Genomic DNA, 24,078 nt, shown 5'->3' on the forward strand with positions numbered 1-24,078 from the left:
CGGTATATTATATCTGTAACGTATGTTCACAGTATGAGTATAGAATATTCGAATGATATCATGTGCTGTTAGGGGTGTCATGATATACGATGCAACTTTGGTAGCTGACAACATTCTCATAGTAATAACGTATATAAAATTATGCATTAGATTAATTCTGAAGTCATTAAACCATTTGCATCTACATAGAAAAGCAATAGTTGATAACAATAAAGAAATATAAAAAAGAATTAAATCATCAAAACTCATAGAGATGGTTCACAACGATACACAACTGTATTTTTATTTCTTTGATACATTTATAATCATATAATAAAAGATAAAAGAAATGACAAAGAAGTTTCGTAGTATTTATATAATATTTTTTATATTTCTTCCGTTCAACTAAAGTTATTGTTAAATTAAAAATGATAAGATCCTCGATTTTTCTTTAACTGATGATCACAACTTATACTGAATATTTTTTTATAAAATAATAAGATTTTTAGGTTTTTCTGTAATTATATTTTTTTTGTAAGTTAATGTACAGTCGTGGTCAATAATGCCTTCCACCTGTAGTCAACTACTACCCAGATAGCCAACTGTCCGTGAGGTTGCTGTTATGTTGCCAACAATTGTTGAAGCAGCTAATTTTGAAAAACTAGGAACAAGGTGCGACAGCATTATGTTTATTGGATTGAACTCGTGTGATTTTTAATTTTAAGAACGGCAAATTGATGGCAACATGTTCGAGAGGATAGAACAGAAATAGAGTAGAAATCCATTTTTTCTGTCTCTACATATTTAACATAATGCGAAAAGCGTGTATTTTATTGCTCTTTTCAAAGTATGCAAATATCCCTTGATAATTACTCTACATAACGATATTGGTAATGTAACTACAAAGCGTTGATAATATACCGACACTTTTAGTTACATTTAGATGAGGGCGCTAACCCGTCGGAGTTTGCCCGTCGCTTTAGGATCCCCTTAAAGACGTTAGACATAGGAATCGTCAAGTATTTTTACATGATAATGCACCTTTATGTACAGATGAGTAATTTCCGAATAGAGACCAACCAGACATCATAAGTACAATTCACCTTTAGAACGTGATTTGCAATGTGGAATGGTGTCTTCATTCAGGCTTGATCCGATGCATCTCGTATATGCAGGAGTTTTTAAACGATGGTTACAGTTTCTCTTTGGAATGATTGTAACAATAAACAAAATTAATAGTAGAGCTAAATCTCAGTTATCTCTAGAAATGTTACTGTTGAATATTAACGTTTATTCGTGTTTTATAGTGTGAGTGTATGTATGTGTGCATACTTGTTTGGAGCGAGACAGATAACGGCTTGACCTTATATATTGTCTATTCACGAAAACTGGCTCTCCGGATGTGACGATACAAAAGAAATATTCTCGATAAATCTAGATCGATTACTACTGATGCGCAAGCCTTGTAAATCAGGATATTTCCGCCCAAAGTAGCTCTCTCGTGCTCCGGCAACCGTGACGAACGGTCGCGTATCGCTGTGTGTCGTTATAACGCTCGTGTCGTTATAACGCTCGTGTCATTATAACGTTCGTGTCGTAATAAAGCTCTTATTTCTAACACAAATCTTTTATATTATTATAAAATCCTATCAGGTTATGGGCCCAGTTCACCGAAACTGAGAACGATCGGAATTATTCTAAAGCGCGGTGTGAAAAAGAGAACACTTTATTTTCTGTGGTGCGACACGTACGAGCAACTACGATGGCGCTGGAAATACTTGGAAGAGGAATCACAAAATTCGATGGTTCTGATTTTCAGACGTGGAGGTTTGAAGTCAAGCAATTGCTCATAGCTCAGACTGGAAGAGAGCAAGACCAGCAGGAGATGAAGCCAACGCAGCCGTCAAGGCTTGGGTAAAGGATAATGCGAAAGCCATGAGCCTGATTGCATCATCTTTAGAGAAAGAACAACTAAAGGGATTGACGACCTGCATGACGGCCAACGTTATATGGACCATCTTAACAGGTATTTATAAGCAACAGTTAGCCTCGAGCAAATTGTTGCTTCTCCAGAGATATCACAAATACCGAATGAAATCAGGAGACTCAGTGATACAACACGTTACGAACGTACAAAAATTAGCCAGCCACCTCAAGGATGCCGGACAAGAGTTAACCAAAGTTGATATAATGGCAAAAGTACTGGGTTTATTGTTTCCAAGTTACAGCACATTAGCTACGGCGTGGGACAGCGTACCGGTAGCGGAGCAAAATGTCGGAGTGCTGCTTGGAAGACTGATTAAAGAAAAGAGCCGAATGACAGAGGATGATAGTGCTACAAGTGCTCTTGCCGCTTTGAGAGTAAGTGAAGAAAAACCGCTGGCGCACGATCTGAAAAGGACGGAAGAGGCAAAAAGAAAAGTGATCGCAGTGCAAAATCATCTATGGAATGCTTTTATTGCAGAAAGAAAGGACATTCCGCGCGCGACTGTTATAAGAAAAAAAGGGACAAACAGTCTGAATCCGGAAGGGGAAACAGTGAGAACAGTGCTTTCATTGTAACGTTGCCGACACACAAGGTCAACGAAGTATCCAGAAACACTTAAACAAAAATCGGTGACCGAATCAAGGAACTGATGTCCATGGATGCAAAGGATTCCTGGATTACCGACAGTGGCGCGTCCTGCCACATGACGTACCGACGGGAGTGGCTCACCGATTTCAAACAGGCGACCGGTGAAGTGGTGTCGTTGGGTAATAGTAAACAGTGCAGTGTCAATGGCAAAGGCACGATAATTATTAATAAATTAATAAACGGACACTGGCAAAAAGCAAGGATTGAGGATGTTCTATTCGTTCCTCATATCAAGAAAAATATGTTCTCAGTGGATGCGTGTGCTAAGAAGGAATTCTGTGTCATCTTTAGTAAAGAATCTGTTGTGCTCAAGAAAGAAAACAAAGTTCAAGCAATCGGTTACAAACAGATAAATGACATTTATAGACTTTTCTTTAAAGTGATAACCAGTGATAAAGATATTGGCATGGAAGTAAACTTGACTGCTACCACACTACAAACTTGGCATGAAAGGTTAGGCCATATAAATCCAAAGCAACTGAAAGACGTAAGTGCAGCGGTGCAAGGCGTTAAAATAAACAACGACAAGGGTTTCTTTTGTGAATCGTGTCAATTTGACAAAGTTCATCGACAGAAATTTAATAAAAAGAACACTGATCAAAAACGCTGGTTGCCTGGTGAATTTGTTTACACAGATGTGTGTGGTCCTTTCTCGGAAGCATCTGTCGGAGGAACCAGATTCTATCTACTGTTTGTGGATGAGGCCATTGATTATAGATCGGTGTATTTTATTAAACACAAATCTGATGTGCTAGAAAAACTGAAGGAGTTCAACAGTATAATGATGAACAGATTTGGGCATAGCATAAAAGTTCTTAGAGCAGACAATGGAAAGGAATACGCAAACTACTAAGTGGAAAATTACTTGAGGAAATGTGGAATCATTATGGAGAGCACAGCATCGTACACGCCGGAACAAAATGGCAAAGCAGAACGTAAAAACCGTACAATTGTTGAAAGTGCTCGGACAATGCTGCAAGCGAAAGAGCTACCAATCAAGTTGTGGGCTGAGGCAGTCAACATTGTGGTATACATCTTGAATCGCACAACAATTAAAGCAGGAAAGGAAGTAACTCCATACGAAGCTTGGCACCGGAAGAAACGAACACCGAAGTTGAGAGAGATGTCACTGAACCAAGCTCCAACAATGAATTCGAGGCTGGGGCGGAGGAATCTGACAGTTCGGAGTCAGAAGTTGTCTTCTCAACCCCGATCAGACATCTTCGAAACAAAGCCACAATACACCCACTTAAAAGGTATGAGTTAAACTTCGTACAATATAACACACCTGAAACATTCCAGGAAGCAGTCACGGGGCAAGACTCGAAAGAGTGGAAATAGGCCATCAAGAATGAGCTGGAAGCTCACAAGAAAAAAGATGGACCTTGACCACGAGACCTAAGAATCAGAAGGTTATCGACTCGAAGTGGACTTTTAAGGTCACTCAGGACACAGTCGGCAAAGTCACAAGATACAAGGCTAGACTTTGCGCACGTGGTTTCCAGCAACAATTTGGAATAGACTTCGAAGAAACTTTCGCACGCTACGATTCTCTGCGAGTCCTGCTAGCTCTAGCAGCACATAGAGATTTGGAAATATCCTAGTTTAACGTAAGGACAGCATTCCTGTATAGCGAACTAGAAGAAACTATCTATATGAAGGTACTTGAGGGGCTGAAATGCAACAAACAACGGTCTGTAAGTTAAAGAAATCCCTATACGGACTTAAGCAAGCCCCAAATGAAAATAGTGTCAACAAAATGCACCCTTCATTGCACTTTACACAACTATACTTTTAGAAGAAATTTCAGAATTGACCAAATATCATTAATATTGTTATGTAAAAAAGTTCTATTATTTACAAAAACTTGATCTGTAATAATTTTATTAATGAAATCAATTGTATAACAGTGATAGAATTAATCAAACTTACGTACCATCAAGTACAACGCGCCGATATTACGTATAAATGTACGTATAAATGTGCCCTCAGGCACATTTAGTGGTACATTTATCGAGAATGGCATAAATGTGCTAGAAATGTGGTTCAGAATACGATTTTCACTATAAAGTTGCGCATTTAAGCTAAAAATGGCGATCTGCCTCTAAATATGCCGCTAAATGTGCGCTCAGAATACCGCCACATTTATCGTGTCATCTAAGGTACATTTAGAGGTACATCTAAAGATAGATGTGAGCTCAGAATACGGTCCTTTAAATTTAAGGAAAGCCGAGACAAATGTATATGTCGTGCTATTGTGAATAAAAACATTGTATATCTTGCATTATTTGTAGATGATGGTATAGTAGTAAGTAGTTCTAAAAGCACAATTAAAACAGTTATAAATAGTCTAAGTAAAGCGTTTGATTTAACTGTAAGCGATGTTAGTTCATTTGTAGGGATGCAAATTGTACGTGACAGAGTCAACAAAAGCATGTTCATTCATCAAAACGCATACACACTGCAGATAATTAAAAGATTTAAAATGGCTGATGCGAATAATGTATGCGTGCCCGCGGATCCACATGCTATTCAAGCAGAAATTGACCCGGGAGATCAAGAGCTCATCAATGTTCCGTACAGGGAAGCCGTAGGATCACTCATGTTCCTTGCATTAGTAACGCGGCCGGACATTGCGTGTACGGTCAATGTTGTTAGTCGCTATGTGAACAAACATAAGCGTAGTCATTGGTTAGCCGTTAAAGGAATTTTCAAATACTTGCTTGGTACTATCGAAAGTGGTCTGTTATATGGAAATCAGAATAATAATGAAATATTAATCGGCGATATCGACACACGTACATCGACGACAGGGTATATCTTTAGTGTTGGTAACATGCCTGTTACATGATCTTCACAAAGACAAAAATTAGTTACATTTAGAGTACTACAGAATCGGAATATGTGGCAGCTGCAACGGCAGCAAAGGAAATCATATGGCTTTGTCAATTATTAAATGATCTAGACTGTAAAATGTCTTCTCCTACTGTACTCTATATTGACAATCAAAGTTCTATTAAACTGATAAGAAATTCTGAATTCCATAAGCGTACCAAGCACATAGATATTACGTTCCATTTTATTAAAGAAAATGTTGAAATTAATGATATAGATGTTAAATATATATGTACTGAGAATCAGTTGACAGATCTGCTCATAAAAGTTCTGCCAAGAAACCGTTTTCATACCCTCAAATCAAAACTATGTATTAGCGATATGAAGCACGGCGGGAGTGTTGAATATTAACGTTTATTCGTGTTTCATAGTGTGAGTGTATGTATGTGTGCATGCTTGTTTGGAGCGAGACAGATAGCGGCTTGACTTATATATTGTCTATTTACGAAAACTGGCTCTCCGGACGTGACGATACAAAAGAAATATTCTCGATAAATCTAGATCGATTACTACTGATGCGCAAGCCTTGTAAATCAGGATTTTTCCGCCCAAAGTAGCTCTCTCCTGCTCCGGCAGCCGTGACGAACGGTCGCGTATCGCTGTGTGTCGTAAAGCTCTTGTCGTGTGTCGTTATAACGCTCGTGTCGTTATAACGCTTGTGTCGTAATAAAACTCTTATTTTTAACACAAATCTTTTATATTATTATAAAACCATATCAGTTACGTTGTGGTCCTTGGGTGCCTATGGAGTTCAATTATCGACCTCGATCTTTCTATGAAATATTTAAGTATAAAGCAACAGAACTGCGGCGTATCTTACTGTATGATGGTGTGCAAATCTTTAAGAACACTCTACCTTCCAACACATATAAGAATTACTTACTTCTACATAGTGGAATATATATACTGTCCAGTCCAACTCTAGTACAAAATCCAATTATGCTCAATGCTGCTGAAGAAATTTTAAAAGAATTTGTAAAGCACTCTTCCCAGATTTTTGGTAAATGTTTCGTTGTTTACAATGTTCATTGTCTGATTCATTTAGTCGATGAATGTCGAAACTATGGAAGTTTGGAATCATTTAGTGCTTTTAAGTATGAAAACTTTACGGGCATCTTAAAACGATATTTGATATCTACTTACAAGCCTTTACACCAGTTAATTAGACGTGATATAGAAAGCAGAGGACGGCTCGTTCCAAAGAAGGACACAGATGAGCCCAATAAAATTTTGTTCAAAAATCAGTATAATAATTTTGGAGATAACAATTTTGAGGGAGAACAATTTCAGACTGTTGTTTTATATGGTGTTACTCTTACTAAAAACGAGGCAAACAGCTTCCAACATCGCTCTGGAGTCGTATGTACTGTGTTAGAGTGGCGTAAGGTGCGAGGTCTGAATAGCTCAGTGGTAAGAGCAGTTGCCCAGAAAGCGAAAGACTCGGGTTCGATTCCCGATTCAGCCACTCGTACCGCGCATATTTTTGCGTTTTATCTTGATCCTATAATGCTTCCAATTCGGGCTGAGGAAGTGTGTAAACGCCCTACACAGACACGACAGTGCCGCTGCCACGGAAGAGATGGATGCTTGGTTCATGCCTCCTCCCGCCTTAAATCCCCCCCTCGCTTCACTCTGGTTCAAAACTAAATATGGAGATATCGTAATCTTGAATAATATTATCCGAACACCTCAGAATCGGATTTTCCTAATGGGATATAAGTTTTTAGAACAAGAAGATTATTATAATTTTCCTATTGCATCTTCTGAACTTGGAATTATAAAAGTTTCTCTTTTACAAAGTCACAGAACAGCTTATAAAATTAAACATTTTTTTTGTAAATATGTTCTTTTTCCGGATAATAAGGAAACATTTGTATGCATTCCTCTTGTACACTGCAACAATCAGTAGAATGCTCTAGTAAGAACAATTTCTATTTTTTAATTATATTTTATTCTACAAGTTATATTGTCTTGTAGCCTAATGTTTTATTGTTCTTTTCAGTTTGCAGTTGTTGAATTTGATGATTCATGTGATGAATCTCAAACGCTAGTAGAAGTAATTCTTTCCAAATGGCTGCTTGATAATAATACTAAGTGCAAGTATCCACATAAAAAAGATAAGCTTAAAACTACCCGTTTGGTTATGTCAAAAATAGATCCAGGACAAGATTGGAATATTTATAATCTTCAATTCCATCATTACTATAGTAAGTGTGTAACTTTCGGAGATGTGTTATCATATATTTTGCGTTTTTTCAGTAACAGAGTATACTTAAAATGTAACTGCCTTTCGTTTCATTAAAAAATGAGTTTCAGTATCATGTATATCTATGTATAATATTTTTACGCATTTTCTCATTTGTAGGTACCTACAATACTGCTCTCAAAGCGGTTAAAACCGTTCTAGAGAGAGAAGTTGCTCGGACAGAAGCAGAAACAGATTATGATCAACCAAGAAAGAGAAAAAAGAACAAAAGATACATATCATCTTCCGAAGATGAAGAAATAGACAAATCTCTATCAAACATCCCGAGTGGTACAAGTAGTGAAGTACCTGCACCAAATACTCTTCTTCCAAATAAATTAAAAGTACTTTTTAAAAACAGATCTATGAAAACATCAGCTATATGTCAACAAAAAGACACATCTGTTGGAAAATTATTCTCCCGTAATGAGTCACGTATTAAATTTTTAAGTTTTTTAACCTAAACTTATTATAATACTGCATTAGACGAAAATCCGATAAAGCAGCATTCTTTAGTGAATGATGTATATATTTCTACTTGTTATTTTTGTGTCTATAAAATTCTAGTAATAGTCTCTTTACAGTCTCTTTTATAATTTTACAATCTTACAGGCTTTTTATAATTTTAGTTGTACAACAAAGATACTTATCTCCTAAAGGTTGCAGCACACAAATGTCGGAAAAATTTGTGACCGCAGAGCCATTGCAATTGGAAAAGACCAAACCTCTCCAAAAATTGCACAGAATTTTTCACCCTTTAGACAAAGAAAATTGTCGTAATTCTTTTGATAGCAAGTTAATTAATTTCCAAGTAATAGCGATTTTTTATATTAATTATTATACAAATGCTTCCGTTTCTTCTGTTTCTTACATAATTTATTTTGTGGACTGTTACAGTTTCTCAAAAGTGCTTGTCTCCTCAATTGACTATGGATGATAATAAACAACTTATAATGTCAGACAGTTTTTCAATGAGTACACTGTATGTACATATGCACCATGATCTCTTAGGGAGAAAACAAAATGCTTTTCCAAGGAACGTTAACAAAGCAAAGTCATCTCGTAGTCATGTTGTAATTTGTGGCGCTTGAGTTGAATTATTCGAGAGAAACTTTTTTATCGAGCTACAGAGTGTCAAAGATAATTTAAAAAAAGCTAATTTAAGGAACAAAACAATGTGTTCTTTTTTAAAGCGTAGAACAAGGAAGATAAAAAAGTTTTTTAAAACCATTGATAGCGCGTTAAAGTTGAAACTTCAAGCTTCAAAATGCTTTTTTAATTTTTTGTCTACGATGATTTTTCGCCGAGTATCGACATCATTTCTAAAAAAGACAGGTTTAGTTTTAAAATCGTATAGCTCGGTCAAAAAGAATCGTAGGAAAAATTTTAAAAAAGTATTTTGTAGGAAAAATGTTGTAGTTTGTGGAGCTTGAGTTGAATTATTCGAGAGAAATTTTTTTATGGAGCTGCAGAGTGTCAAAGTGTACCTAATTTTAAGGAACAAAACAATGTGTTCTTTTTTAAAGCACAACACAAGGAAGATACAAAAATTTAAAAAAATCACCGATAATGCGTTAAAGTTGAAACTTCAAGCTTTAAAATGCTTTTTTAATTTTTTGTCTACGATGTTTATTCGTCGAGTTTCAGCGGTTTGAAAATAGCCCAATTTTTAAGGTATAAAAAGTGTTCCCTATTTTCTTTTGAGTAGTATATAATACACTTCGAAACTCCAAAAGATAAAATTGAAGATAGCGTTTTAGGAAAAGAAAGAACTTTAATGTTAGTAGGTAATCAGAATAGAGCATCTCCAAATTCACCATCATTCCACGGTAATATATGATTTTCCCGACGATCTCACTCTTGAGAAATGGTTTTCACACATACACATACTACTTTTTTTCCTAATATATATTAATATATATTAATATTATGTTCACACACACATTTCAGGTTTATCGAATGCAGATCGTGATTTGCTGACGACGATATTAAGCCATTTAAAGGAGCTTCATGGTAATGACTTTTTTTTGTTCTAATTTATATAACTGCAGTCTTTATATATGTTACACTTTCTGACCATTAATTTATATTTTTGCAGGACCAGTTGTATCTAATCTTGATAGAGATTTACTTCGAGATATGTCAAGTAAACTTGACATAGTACTAATGAACCAACGCTGCATCTTAAATGAAATATTTCCTAGTGAAGCTATCATAATGAGACCCGAAAATTGCCCCCCCCCCTTTCCATTACGAGATGAGAAGTCATTTAAAGCATTCAACGAATTTTTGAAGGATGAAAAAAAAGTGTTCCCTATTTTCTTTTGAGTAGTATATAATACACTTCGAAACTCCAAAAGATAAAATTGAAGATAGCGTTTTAGGAAAAGAAAGAACTTTAATGTTAGTAGGTAATCAGAATAGAGCATCTCCAAATTCACCATCATTCCACGGTAATATATGATTTTCCCGACGATCTCACTCTTGAGAAATGGTTTTCACACATACACATACTACTTTTTTTCCTAATATATATTAATATATATTAATATTATGTTCACACACACATTTCAGGTTTATCGAATGCAGATCGTGATTTGCTGACGACGATATTAAGCCATTTAAAGGAGCTTCATGGTAATGACTTTTTTTTGTTCTAATTTATATAACTGCAGTCTTTATATATGTTACACTTTCTGACCATTAATTTATATTTTTGCAGGACCAGTTGTATCTAATCTTGATAGAGATTTACTTCGAGATATGTCAAGTAAACTTGACATAGTACTAATGAACCAACGCTGCATCTTAAATGAAATATTTCCTAGTGAAGCTATCATAATGAGACCCGAAAATTGCCCCCCCCCCTTTCCATTACGAGATGAGAAGTCATTTAAAGCATTCAACGAATTTTTGAAGGATGAAATTGCATATTCTCAGTTTGTAAGTACAGCTAACATCTCTAGATATTTATTTATATATTCTACAATATATGAACTCTTCTTACATAGTTTAGCATTTATTTTGTGTGTTTTCAAGGTCAGCTACCTTAATGCACATATTCCTGATGATTCTGATCAGTGGAATGCTGCTACTTGTCTTATATCCATCGTATTGCACAATGAACTTGCAAGACAAGTTAGTTGGAAAGGAACTAGAGGGATGAAAATCTCCTTTTATGGAACAAGAATTAAGGAGGCTTTGTTTTGTAAGTGTTTCTATGTATGTTTATAGTATTTTTCTTCTTATTTTTAAGATATTAAGATCTCTGATCAGTTATTGCCACGTATTGAATTATGAGAAGTGAAAAATCACATGAGCATTTCTTTTCTTTTTCTTGCAAATCATCTTGAAATAAATTAATTTTTTTTGCATACTTTACTTGTGTTTAATAGAAAGATTATTTTAGTAAAATGTACCGAAAATTTTCTTCTCAATTCGTATATTAATACATGATTACAAATCTTGATCAAATATCATAAGATTTATTTTTGTAGGGCTAAAGCAGGGAGCATACACTTTTGCATAAGCGCATAATCATAAGCATAAGGAAATTGATTGGTCCATTTCTTTATGCATAAGGAAATTGACCAATCAATTCCTTTAGGATGCCATTACATGGAGCGCGGAAACGCGGAAACGCGGAAGAGAATAGTAACCACCTTCTCGTTCCGCGTTACGCTAATCCGCGTTTCCGCGCTTCATGTAATGACACTCTTATGCTTATGATTATGCGCTTATGCAAAAGTGTGTGCCCCTCGCTTTACACCCCGCGCGATCCTTCTCACAACAACTCTGGCGGCGCAGCCGTAAACTAAAAAACTAAAAAAGGCTCCAGGCTATAAGGCGCGCTGTTCGAATGATAAATGCAAAATTGTCTTATACTTAACAACTTCCATATAAATAAAATCTTTAATTTTATAAATTAAATTATTTAAATTTTCCTATATATATTACATTAAATATATTTATATGTTATTAATACAAACGTCAGAAATTGACGTCCCGTAAATGTGACATATCGACTACTCTCAAGCAGAACAGAAAATCACAATAATATCAAATGACATCAAGATGACATCAAAATGACATCAAAATGACATCGAAATGACATCATAATGACTTTTGATAGTCATTATGATGTCATTTTGATATTATTGTGATTTTTTGTTCTGTTTGGGAATCAACGAGACCTTTCCTATAGATTCTTTTATTGTATCTATCGAAATAGTGTATATTATTGGCTCGCACAGACTACGCTACCGCGTTTTCCGCTGCATGGGACAATAGAGACAATACTCAAGCGGATCGGAATCACACATACATGCATATACTTTTCAAAATTCATGAATTCCATGCATAATATACGAACTGTCAATATGAATTCTGAAAAATTATTTATCATTATTTGCGGATTATTGAAAAAATTTAAACAAAGTTGGTATATATTTCAAAAGCAAGAACTACGCCGCAAGATCGTAAAATTTTACTCGTTGTATATAATTGCAAAAAACATGAGAATAATAGAAAAAAACAAAAATATTGGGTACGACCTATATTTAGTATAAAAGATTAAAACAAGGAGTAAGTGAGAATCTTGTTAAAGAAATGCTGGCCGAAGACATGGAAAAATACATGGATTACTTTAGAATGACACTTCAATTAACATTAAATGACACCTCACCCAGACAGCACAAAACGTCCTCAGGATCATCCTGAATATGTCCAGGATGGTTCAGGATATTTGTAGGATGTTTTAAGATATTATTATAAATATATTTTATGAAAATTTAATATGCATACATGATTACTTTCGGTTATGTAGGCTATTTAATATAATTTAGAAATTTTAAGTATTGTAATAAGTATTAATGCATCCAGAGGAGATCCGAGGATTAAAATAGGATATCCTCAGGATATCCTACATGTATGTCCTGGATGCCCTTTGGACGTCCTAAGGACATCCTTGTGCTGTCTGGGCAATTAACTTTTAACATTTTTTTTTATTGTTAACACTTCTTCTTTTTCTTCTTCTTCTTCTCCTTCTTCTTCTCTTATTTTTAAACTAATAATAGTATTCAAAAAGGATGATTTTTAAAATTTTCAATTCAAAATGGAATTTTTAAGAGATACGCTCAAATACGTCCGCACCCGACCACGGCCGTTTGTCGACTTCTTTTTTTTTATTAACATACATACAGTTCACAAGTAATAATAATTAATAATTTAATAATTCCGTCAATTCCGTACAATCATTAAGGTGCCTTTTCACGCTGACGCTCGACGCTCATTTTTAGCGTCAAAATAGGTCACGTGATTAAAGTTGACGCTACATTTTGCATCGAATTTATAGCGTCAATATCGTGTGTGTAATCGTATCATCGTGAATTATGTCATTCAGAAATAAATATTACATGTGGTTAAGCGAATGTACGAAAAAATTATCAGAACAAAATCGGCAACGTAAGAAACTTTTAGCAGCAGTTCTGATAAACGATGAATTACAAAAACAGGAAAGAAGAAATTATCGTAGGAAACGTTATTGGGTTAATCCCATATTCATGGAATGATACGATCATGGATTTTACCACGCAATCTTTCCTGTTATTATTTTGGAAGAAGCACGATTCAGGAATTATTTTCGCATGACTCCTACACAATTTGAAGAGTTACTAAATTTAATAGCACCATTTATTATGAAGCAAACAGTGATTCGGGAGCCTATATCTGCAGCAGAACGATTATGTCTGAAACATAAAAGAAAATAAAAGATAAAAGAAGATAAAAGATAATTAAAAGTAAAGTTTGTATCAAATAAATACAATAATGCCGATTCTCTCTGATAAACTTCTTAACCTCAAAAACTTCCGTTCGCTTACTTAGCACCAAATGCTCTCTCCTGTGATTCTTTACTCATTGGAACGGACCCTATATGTATAGAGCAGTGAAATACATACACCATCAAATACACAGACACACACTTATTACTGCGCAATACTCTCGTCTCGATCTATTCTATTCTATCCTATTCGTATAGAATGACAGTTTTGTCACGTAAAAGCATATGTAAATAAGATGTATATCGCTTTAAATTACTTGAAATAACGTATCAAATTCATTCTTAATTCTTAATCTGACATGTACTGGACTTTACGATAGGAGTATTAAAAGTTATTACAACATTCGGCAATTGCTAATGAAACAATCGTAAATATAACATATATGCGTTTCACGTATAATATAATTATACAATTTGATACAATTTGTTTTTTGTTTAAAAGTTGAGTTGTATGATGTTAGCATATTCTTTATAATCCATGGGTGTTTTTAGAACATGTTTAATATCGAAACATAAATATTTCCAATTACATTATGTTGGTGTTGTATGCCAAATAAAAACCACATTTTTAATTATGGAGGTTATTAATATTGATTAAATCGCATATGTGTGTATGGTTATACGAATATTAGGTATACGTAGAACTGCTTAATAAATTTATGCAGCAAAAGCTCGATCGATGGCATTATGGAGAAGTTTGTGATTGACTTGGATAAAGTTCTCAATGATTTTGAATTCAACGAAGGTAAAAAATTTTCAAGCTAAGCTATATAATTATATATAGATATTTTCGTCTCTTAATTTCTAGATTTTATAATTAAACCTTAAAAGAGAGAGTCTTTATCATATGAAGTTGTTGAGAGAGAGATAAGCATCTCTGGTGGAAATATTTTTACAATTACATATTTCTACGAAAACTTAAAATTTTCATAAATTTTCTACAAATTTGTGAAAATTGTAGAAATTCATGATAAGTTGTAGCGAGTTGTAAAAAATATTTACAAATTTTTACAAGTTTCTATAACTTTTTACGAATATTTTTATAAGCGATGTAGTAAATTGCAAAAGTTGTAGATTATACTATATAATGTAGTTGTAGAAGATCTCAACTTTCTATATAAATTTATGATAAATTAACTACAAACATGGCCCAAATTATAGCTTGATATAAAAATTACATAGAAATAATCTAAAAAGTTGTAGATATATTATAAAAAATTATAGTTTTTGCATAATTTTTGCATTGAAAGTTATAGAATTATTTCCATCTGAGATGTGCATATTAAGAGGCAGATAAGAAAAATATGTTACATAGGCTATGAATGAGTTTTCATTTTATATATATGTTGTAATATAACATGTGTAATTTCTTGTAGATTGTGCGGAACAAGTAGCATCAGTAGCAACTTCTACAATTAATGCATCTACGGATAAGCATGCTATTGAATCTGTGCCTCCAAAAATATACAATATTAATCCTGGAAAAAGCATAGCGATTGATACAATGCCATCTCTTGACAAACACAGAGACACTCGACCAATAGATGTTGATTGCAGATATTTATTAACTGAAAAGGGTGTAGCAGACAGTAAAGATTCTATAAACAATTTTTACACGCATGATTGTGTCAGTGATAAATCAGGACAGAAATCATGCGTTCATACTCATACTCTTGATCAAATGTCTTTGACAATATACAATGACATATCGTGCAATGTAATACAGAAACAGCAGAATGGAAGTAATGATTCAAAGGATAGCAATAGATATGATAAAAAATTAAATCAACCAAGTTTCAAGCCTAGTATTAGCAATGTTTTTAATAGTTTAAATGAATATATCAATGCTCCTACTGGAAGCTTAAGTTATGTTCAGCCTATGTTAGATGATCTACCTAAAATGTCCATAGATAATATAATGGAGAAAGATCTTATATTGAGTAAAGATGTAGCAACCACTAATAAACATTCAGTTTCAAAGAAAAAAGATTTAATAGATGTAACTGATAAAAATGTCTTAGATTATAAAAATATCTTACCAGTGGAAGCAAGTACATTTGTCGAAGTTGAAGTTGGAAACAAACAAGATAATGCAATGCAGAATGTTATATCACAAAATTCTACTCTGATACAATCAGAAAAAAGTAGTAGCATTACAATCTTTGTACCGAGCACAACTGTTTCAAAAAACGAACATGGTAGTATTATCACAGGTACAGAAATGTTTAAAACTGATGTTAATGAGAAAGCTTTGGTTAATGATGGAATGTTTAAAGAAGTTTATGGAAGTATTGCTAATGAACATAAGCATTTAGATTTAAAGGATCAAAATTTCATTGATAAATGTGTATTTATCGAAAATAAGGGAAGCAATTCTGTATTTGAAAATACTACCAAACTAGATACGAGTATAATAAACAGTAAAGATCATAATGAAAATGCACAAACGATTAAAAGCTGCAACATCTTATCCAATATGTTACATAAAATTGATACTAGTGATGACTTTTCCGAGGAAAACTTAAATCAGTATTTGTTAGAGTTGGAAAAAGAAGAAAAATCTAAAATGGAAGATATATCACATTCGGATGATATTTGGTCGCTAAAAACACATGACGAAGTAAAAGATGGTAAAGAAAATATTGCAAGTCAGTGTCTTCAAGATGATATTAATGAAGCACCGATAGTTGAGAAAATTATGATTGGTGAACTTCAGAAAATATCTGAAGAAGATATTCAGGAGAAAGTAAAAGAATTTCCTGTAATTGATTATATAGATGCACATAATGAAAATATAACAGATGTAGAATGTAATGATGCAATAAAAATTGTTTTTAATGAAAAAAGTAATTCAGACAGACAAAATAATGAGCTGGATAAAATAATAAAAGATAAGGATGTAATTGAGACAATTGATCAAGATATAGTTATACCAGAGGATACCTTGCAGTCTGTATCAACTATTGCTGTTGAAGTCACATCAAAATTTGAAAATGTTAGAGAACAGGATAATCAACAGAATAATATCAATACGGCACCGAAATTACAAGATATTAATGAAGATACGCGATTACAGGATAACAATAATGTTGTAGAAAATTTTTCACAAAATAAAGATTATAATGAGAGAGTATACCACCAAGATATTACTAAGGATAGTAAAGCTGTTATTCCATTAAATGATAACAGAATACACGATAGTGGTTTGGTTTCTAAGATGGAAATTGCTGAAATTACTGATGCTTGTACAATCTCTTATATAAATGAAAATAATCAAGAAATCGGAAAACCAGTTCGTCCTCAGACATTGGATATTATTTCGACACATAATAAAAACGACTGCCATACTCTTGGTATGTTGCTGTAAAATTTTAGTTTTATATTTCCACACACATTGTGTCATTTATTATATTATTATATTATATTAATATATATATATAATATCTCATTATGATGAGATCATATGATAAGAATCATTGTAATAGGATCATTAAGTACTACACCAGGAGAACTGCGACATTCAGAAACCGAAGGCATTATTGATGAAGATCGTGGTGCTTCGTCAGATGTTTCTGATAATTCCTTAGTCGAATGTAATACCATATTGGGAAAGCAACCTCCGTTTTGGGTTCCAGATAGTGATGCATCTAGTTGTATGTTATGCGATATTAAATTTACTGTACTTAAAAGACGTCACCATTGTCGGGCTTGTGGTAAGGTATGTGAAACTTGATAAAAAAAGATCAAGAAAGATCAGTTTGGCATCTATTTATATCATTTATTGAAATATCCTGATAATATTGTTGATAATATTTTTATTATCTGGTTTTACAAGTTTGCAATATTGGTTTTTTATAATAATTTGATATTTATTTGCAATACATTTCGCAGGTGTTATGTAACAAATGTTGCAATATGAAATACAGATTGGAATATCAGGGAAACATCGATTCCCGCGTTTGCGTCCCGTGTTATCATTTACTCACAAAAGGTAAATAGAAATAGATATACAGGGTGGTCCATTTTAAAAGAGCCAGTCAAATATCTCGAAAAATATGGAAGATACGGAAAAACGTTTCAGACAAAAGTTGTTTGGTTCGAAGGGGGACATAAGATGGTGCCATTGATGTATTCTTGGATAGTCATTTGAAAGTCACATGAGGAAAGCTCTCGACATAAGCTATAAGAAGGGGAAAGCTATAAAAATAGGGGTTTCCATTTAAGAAATTGAAAGTGACCTTCATGTGACCTTCAAATGACTATCCAAGATCACACCATCTTATGTCCCCCTTCGAACCAAACAACTTTTGCCTGAAACGTTTTTCCGTATCTTCCATATTTTTCGAGATATTTGACTGGCTCTTTTAAAATGGACCACTCTGTATATCTTGTAATAATTTTTTTTATTGCTAAGTGAAGCAAAAATAATGAATTTATGTTATGCAAGAAATTCTTATACATTATATGTATTTGCACTTTCAGCTGAGAACGGGCAGGGAACTAGTTATAATTGGTCAACTAGTTATAGTTTATATGCAGATTCTAGTGATGTCAATTCTTCACAGGTATGTTATTTATTTATGATCTTTTTTCATTAAAAGCTGTAATGAAAACTATAATATATTTTTAAAGTCTTTTTGAAAGTATTTGTTTATTGATGAAATTTAAACAAATAAATAAGTTATATATTTAAACTCATATTAACAAATTATTTTTATAATTTTATCTACTGATATATAAATTCCATCTAATAATATTAACTTCTAAAGCATTAAAAAAATATAAGTCAGTTAATATAAGTCTGATTAGATCCTATAAGAATTTGTTGAATACTTCTATTTTTTTAAGTTTTATGCTTTATTGTATAAACAATTTATTTATATCAAAAAAGCAAATTAAATTAGTAGATATTTCATATTTGTTTTTATAACAAACTATTAATATATAAATACAAATTTATATTACAATATTTTTTTGTAATATGAAAAAGATCTTTTTATAATATAATAGAACATTTACATTAGGGATTAGAGATGATTTTTTAGATTGATAATTTTTCATATATATACAGGGTGAGTCATTTTAATCAATACACGCAAATATTTCGTAAAGTAAGCAAGATGGAAAAAAATGTTTTATACAAGAGTTGTAGGGTTCAGAGGGGGACACATGATGAAAATATGGACTTGATCTTGAGTGACCTTAAACAATTATTTTTTTTTTACTAATTGATTTGTCTTATTATTCTGTACATGAAAGTATTACGGTAAGATGATCGAAAAATAAATATTTTACGAGACGTTTTATGTTTTATATCAAAATATGTCAGATTAAAATATAAAATAACTTAAAAAGTACTTAATGAAAAAATACTTTATTAGTGCTTTGAAAAGCTCTCGATATAAGCTACAAGAATATGCAATAAAAATGGGGGTCCCATTTAAGAAAATATTGATCACATTGATTTGGCCTTGAAAAGGTCATTCAAGGTCAGTCCATATTTTCATCATGTGTCCCCCTGTGAATCATACAACTTTTGTCTAAAACATTTTTGTTCTAAACTTATAGATTTTAAGATATTTCAGTGGATACATTAAAATGGCTTACCCTGTATATACAGGGTGACCCGCAATGACCGCCTACTAAGTACATAGCATTATTTCTTACCAAAAACTGAGTCGAAAAGTCCTAAACCATTTTTTTATAACGCTTAATAAAGGAGTTATTACTGAAGTTAAAGTCTGATCAATCAGAGCCGAGCTTTAGCCGGGCGCACGTCGGTGAACTGCGCGTATGGTAGTGTGCGTGAGCGCTCCGCTGCTATGGCGGCGCGGCGACATTTTTCCTTCGCGCATGCCGCTAGCATGCAATATTTTTATGCATCGTAATAATAGAAATAAATTTTCGTTGTACTAAAAATCACATTCATATAAACTATAAAATAACTCAAGAATACTTAATGAAGAAGTACTTTGTTATAGTGTTTTGAAGAGGTCTCAAGAAGGGCTATAAGAATATGCGATATAAAATTAGAGTTTCTATTAAAAAAATAAAGTTGACTTTGAAATCGTCACCTACAAACATTCTTATAACATTAACTTATGTTCCCCTTTAAATACTGCAACTTTTATTTGAAACATTTTTCTCTAGAAACAATATTTTTGGAGATAAAAATTCGTCACGCTTTATTTTGTCCCTGTAAAAATACTGCAAGAAAAATTTTTTTCTATTATTACGATATATAAGAATATTCTATGCTAGCAGCGGAGCGCTCACGCACACTACCAGGAGCGCGGCTCATTGCGCCCAGCTAAAGGTCGATGCTGATTGGCCTGACTTTACTCAATAATAACTCCTTTATTAAGCGTTATAAAGAAAAATGGTTCAGGACTTTTTGTCTCAGTTTTTGGTAAGGAATAACGCTATGTACTTAGTGGACGGTCATTGCGGGTCACCCTGTATATGCATATATATATATATATATATATTAAACAAAGATATCTGTTAAATATATAATCATTAAAAAAATCTTTTCCTGTATTTTAAAAAATTTGTGACTTTAAGTAAATGTTCAATTTCTTGATTTATAAGATATCTTGATATATTTTTACAAATTATTACAAATATTTTTGTATACCAAAATATCCAAAATATTTATTAATAATTAAACAATATTAGATAAGCATTTCAACGTATTCTTTTCCCTTTGGTTTTTTCTCCATATTTGCAATATATTATAATTGGATCATGTGATTTTAAAACAACACATCCACTCAACTAAACTTTTCAGTAGAAAGAAAAAAAAATTTTTTAAGAAAAGTGCTAATCTCATATTTTGCAAAAAATTTATAGTATTTGTTTTGATTTTTTCAAACATTTCAAAATGTAAAATCATGATTATGTACAAAAGAAAGAACACATTTTATGTTATATTTTTATTTTACTAAAAGAGATCATGGACATGTTTTGTTTTTAAAATACATGGGATGTGTGTTATTCGTAAACAATATAGATTGTTTATGTTTAGTTTATTTATTAAATAAAACCACATTTATGCGCAGAAAACAATATTTTATCATTAAAACATTTAAATAGGTGGTCTCTATAAGCTATAGTTCTTCGATTAAGTCATCCGTGTTTATTGTAGGCCATTGCAAAATTTCTTTGTAAAAGAGTTTAACTTTTTCATCATCAGAAATGTGTGGGTCTAATTTTTTAATATCATCTATTTTTTGAACATTTATTGGCTTCTTTCCTTTGGGATAAGCTTTCAAGGAAGGCAATGTCGGCATATGAGAACTATTATAGTCTTTTTAGAGTCTTTTAAAATGTGTTGAGTCAATTCGTCTATGTACTTTCTTGCTATAATGCAACCAGGGTTTTTTTCATAAAATTTACACTGATAAATTGATAACTGATTTTATTTTATCTATAACACCCGCACTTGTCGACTCCATCATTATTAATTTTATTATTAACCCAGATAGCGAAGTCTGTTCGAACAGATTTTGCCAAATGGGTAATTATGTGGAATAAGGCCTTTTCTGAATTTTGACAAATATGATCGGATCTCTCGGTAAAACTCTTTGTTGTGACTCCAACAGTGATAATCGGTAGGGGGAGCCCGGCCCCCATCACCCCCATCTCCCAAAAAACGAAAAACCCCCAAAATTACCGAAAATTAGGTAATTATGTACTATAAAGTCCACCTCACAACCCAAACCAAATTTTAGTTTTAAATCAGAAATAGATTTGGGTTAGGTTATATCTTCCGGAAGTGGAGCCTCCTCCTAGGGGGGCGAAATCCACTGTGTCCACGCATATACTTTACAAAACAAAGCGAGATCCACCCCACAATTGTTGTGTGGATGGGAAAGTGTATGCGTGGACGCAGTGGGTTCCGTCTCCCCTACGGGGGGGGCTCCACTTCCGGAAGATATAACCTAACCCAAACTTGTTTTTGATTTAAAACTAAAATTTGGTTTGGGTTGTGGGGTGGACCTCGCTTTGCTTTGGTAATTTTTGGGGTTTTTCGGTTTTTTGGGGAGGTGGGAGTGATGGGGATCGGGCTCCCCCGACTGATTATCACTGTTGAAGTCACAACAAAGAGTTTTACTGGGAGATCCGATCATATTTGTCAAAATTCAGAAAAGGTCTTACTCTACATAACTACCGCCAAACGTCTGCTACAAATTTTTGTCAGCAGAAAGATTCCAGATTATAAATAAACTTTGTTATATCAGATAATGATAGCAGAAATGTTACAAAACCTGCTGACATAATTTGGCAGCAGATAAGTAGCACAAACCGAGCAGGATTTGCATAAAATTATTATAGCAGATTGCCAGCAGAAACCGAGCAGAATCTGCATAACGCAATTTGATGTCAAGTTGGTAGCAGAAATTGAACAGGATCTGCGCGCGCGCAATCTTACGGCAGATTGGTAGCAGAAATCGAACAGGATCTACAGCTTTTAGCATTCATATAATTTATTGAAATAGTATAGTTTATTCGCTTACAGCTATGTGGCGCACTATTCACCGTGAATGTGACATATCGACTGTTGACGTCATTTTTGAATCTTATGAGATCTAACTTTAGGACGTAATTGGTTATTTTGTGATCAAAATTTACCGTCATTTTGCTACTTGGGATTGAGACTCTTTAAATGTTTAAATCCATTTAAATGTACCATTTTATATAAATGTCTAGAAACTGCTCGATTTCTGCTGTCAATCTGCCGTCCTGATTTTTGAAAAATTAAACAGATAAATGTCCGATTTTTACTTATTCGGAAAGAAGTTGTCCGAATAAGTGAAAATCGTTCATTGTTATATCTACTTAAGATATAAAATAGAAATTAACTTCCATAAATAAAATTTTTTAATTTTAATTTAATTTTATAAATTAAATTATTCAAATTTTCCTATATATATTACATTAATATATATTATTAATATTATCTGTCAGCAGGCTTTATCGACAAAACACGAGCTTAATGCACAGATGACTATGGTTTTGGTGTGGGATTCTGATTAAATTTGCTGCCAATCCGCGCGCATACTGCTAACATTTTGCTATCTGGGAATGCTTTGCGAGGTTAAGTTCAGCCAGTCAATTGTTTAAATATTAGAATGCATTCAATTTATGACTGACAATGAGAAAATATGACACTCACCCATATTTGCTTGCGTTTCAAATTATGCCATAAAATTTTTAAACAACATAAGAGATGGAGATGTGGGGTTTTTAAAACACATAATATTTTAAAACTATTATTTTTAGTAATAAAAGTCTTAAAATATAAGTAATAAAAGTCTTAAATAGTAATAAAAGTCTTAAATAGTAATAAAAATCTTAAATAGTAATAAAAATCTTAAATAGTAATAAAAGTCTTAAAAATCACACAAAGACCTGTGTGTTTTTTAAGACAAATGTGTAACTAACAATAAGCTCAAAGAACAAAATTACATTATAAAACCTATTTCAAGAAAAAGTTGTGTATGTTGTTTTAAAATCACATGATTCAATTATTGATAATATATACATACATATACATACATATATATATATATATATGTATATACGAGTATGTGTGTGTACAAAGATATTTTTATAATATCAAGAGATTGAACATTTAATTAAAGTTCCAAATTTTTTAAAATAGAAATAAAGATTTTTTTAATGATTATGTATTTAATAAATATCTTTGTTTAATTATTATTTGCAATGTATATTTTGTATTAAGTTATATTATAATAGCATATATGTTTTTTTTTTATGATTCCGCGATTTTTAGCAGAGTATGCATGTCATTATATGGGAGTAAAGGATATTTTATTACAGTTTTATTATGTGATAAAACATGATTTGCTTTATATTGCGATTATATTTAAGGTTTGGCAAATGTATAAACTATAAGTACTTTCCACCAAGAAACACATAAATAAAATGTTACATGATATGATTATTGAATACAATTTTTGATATTTGAGAAAAACTTGTATTAATTAAAAAATTTTTTACTTAGTAACCGATTGCATGATACAGTATCTATTTGCTCTTTGCTCATTGCTTACTAGAAAACACTTATTTTACTAAAATGAAATATACGCCGTATATAATTAAATCTATTCTGCAATAATAAAGTCTGATTGTGATGTATTGTGATAAATACTAAAAAAGCGAATGGTACTTACAAATAGCTGAAGTTTAAATATTTAAAGAGCAGTGTTCTAAAATTTACCAATTCTTTTTCTTTAATTTTTTAGTGATAAAAATTATGTTATAGATATGTTAAGGCACGGATGATAATATCAATCCTTTTAATAGAACAATAAAATTTTTTTTACTGACATTACTATAAAAATGTTAAAAAAATAATCACTACTGTTTTTGTGTGTGAACGAATAATTTATATATATATATATATATATATATATATTTTTTTTTATATACTAAAGTTGTGTCGTCATCTTTAGAAAA

General features: G+C 32.5%; 1 protein-coding gene and 1 non-coding gene across 8 annotated transcripts in view; both read left to right on the forward strand.

The window, feature by feature from the left end:
- Window positions 1-6,902: 6,902 nt before the first annotated feature.
- Trnas-aga lies at window positions 6,903-6,974 on the forward strand. The gene has a single exon. It is a non-coding gene; the product is annotated as a tRNA-Ser (tRNA).
- Window positions 6,975-13,705: 6,731 nt separating this feature from the next.
- LOC115242238 (zinc finger FYVE domain-containing protein 16) overlaps window positions 13,706-24,078 on the forward strand; it is a 50,524-nt gene continuing 40,151 nt past the window's right edge. For 5 of the 7 annotated variants that reach the window (XM_029818376.1, XM_029818375.1, XM_029818378.1 and 2 more), the window contains exons 1-5: window positions 13,708-14,338; window positions 14,970-16,946; window positions 17,079-17,311; window positions 17,485-17,584; window positions 18,076-18,158. In XM_029818376.1, coding sequence (XP_029674236.1) covers window positions 14,281-14,338; window positions 14,970-16,946; window positions 17,079-17,311; window positions 17,485-17,584; window positions 18,076-18,158 — 2,451 coding nt within the window. In that variant the 5' untranslated portion in view covers window positions 13,708-14,280. Of the gene's footprint in view, window positions 14,339-14,969; window positions 16,947-17,078; window positions 17,312-17,484; window positions 17,585-18,075; window positions 18,159-24,078 lie in introns of all 7 variants that reach the window. The other 2 variants (XM_029818377.1, XM_029818381.1) reach the window with 2 other exon arrangements.

This window comes from Formica exsecta, unplaced genomic scaffold, assembly GCF_003651465.1.
Source record: "Formica exsecta isolate Colony F162 unplaced genomic scaffold, ASM365146v1 scaffold583, whole genome shotgun sequence".
Taxonomy (NCBI): Eukaryota; Metazoa; Arthropoda; class Insecta; order Hymenoptera; family Formicidae; genus Formica; species Formica exsecta.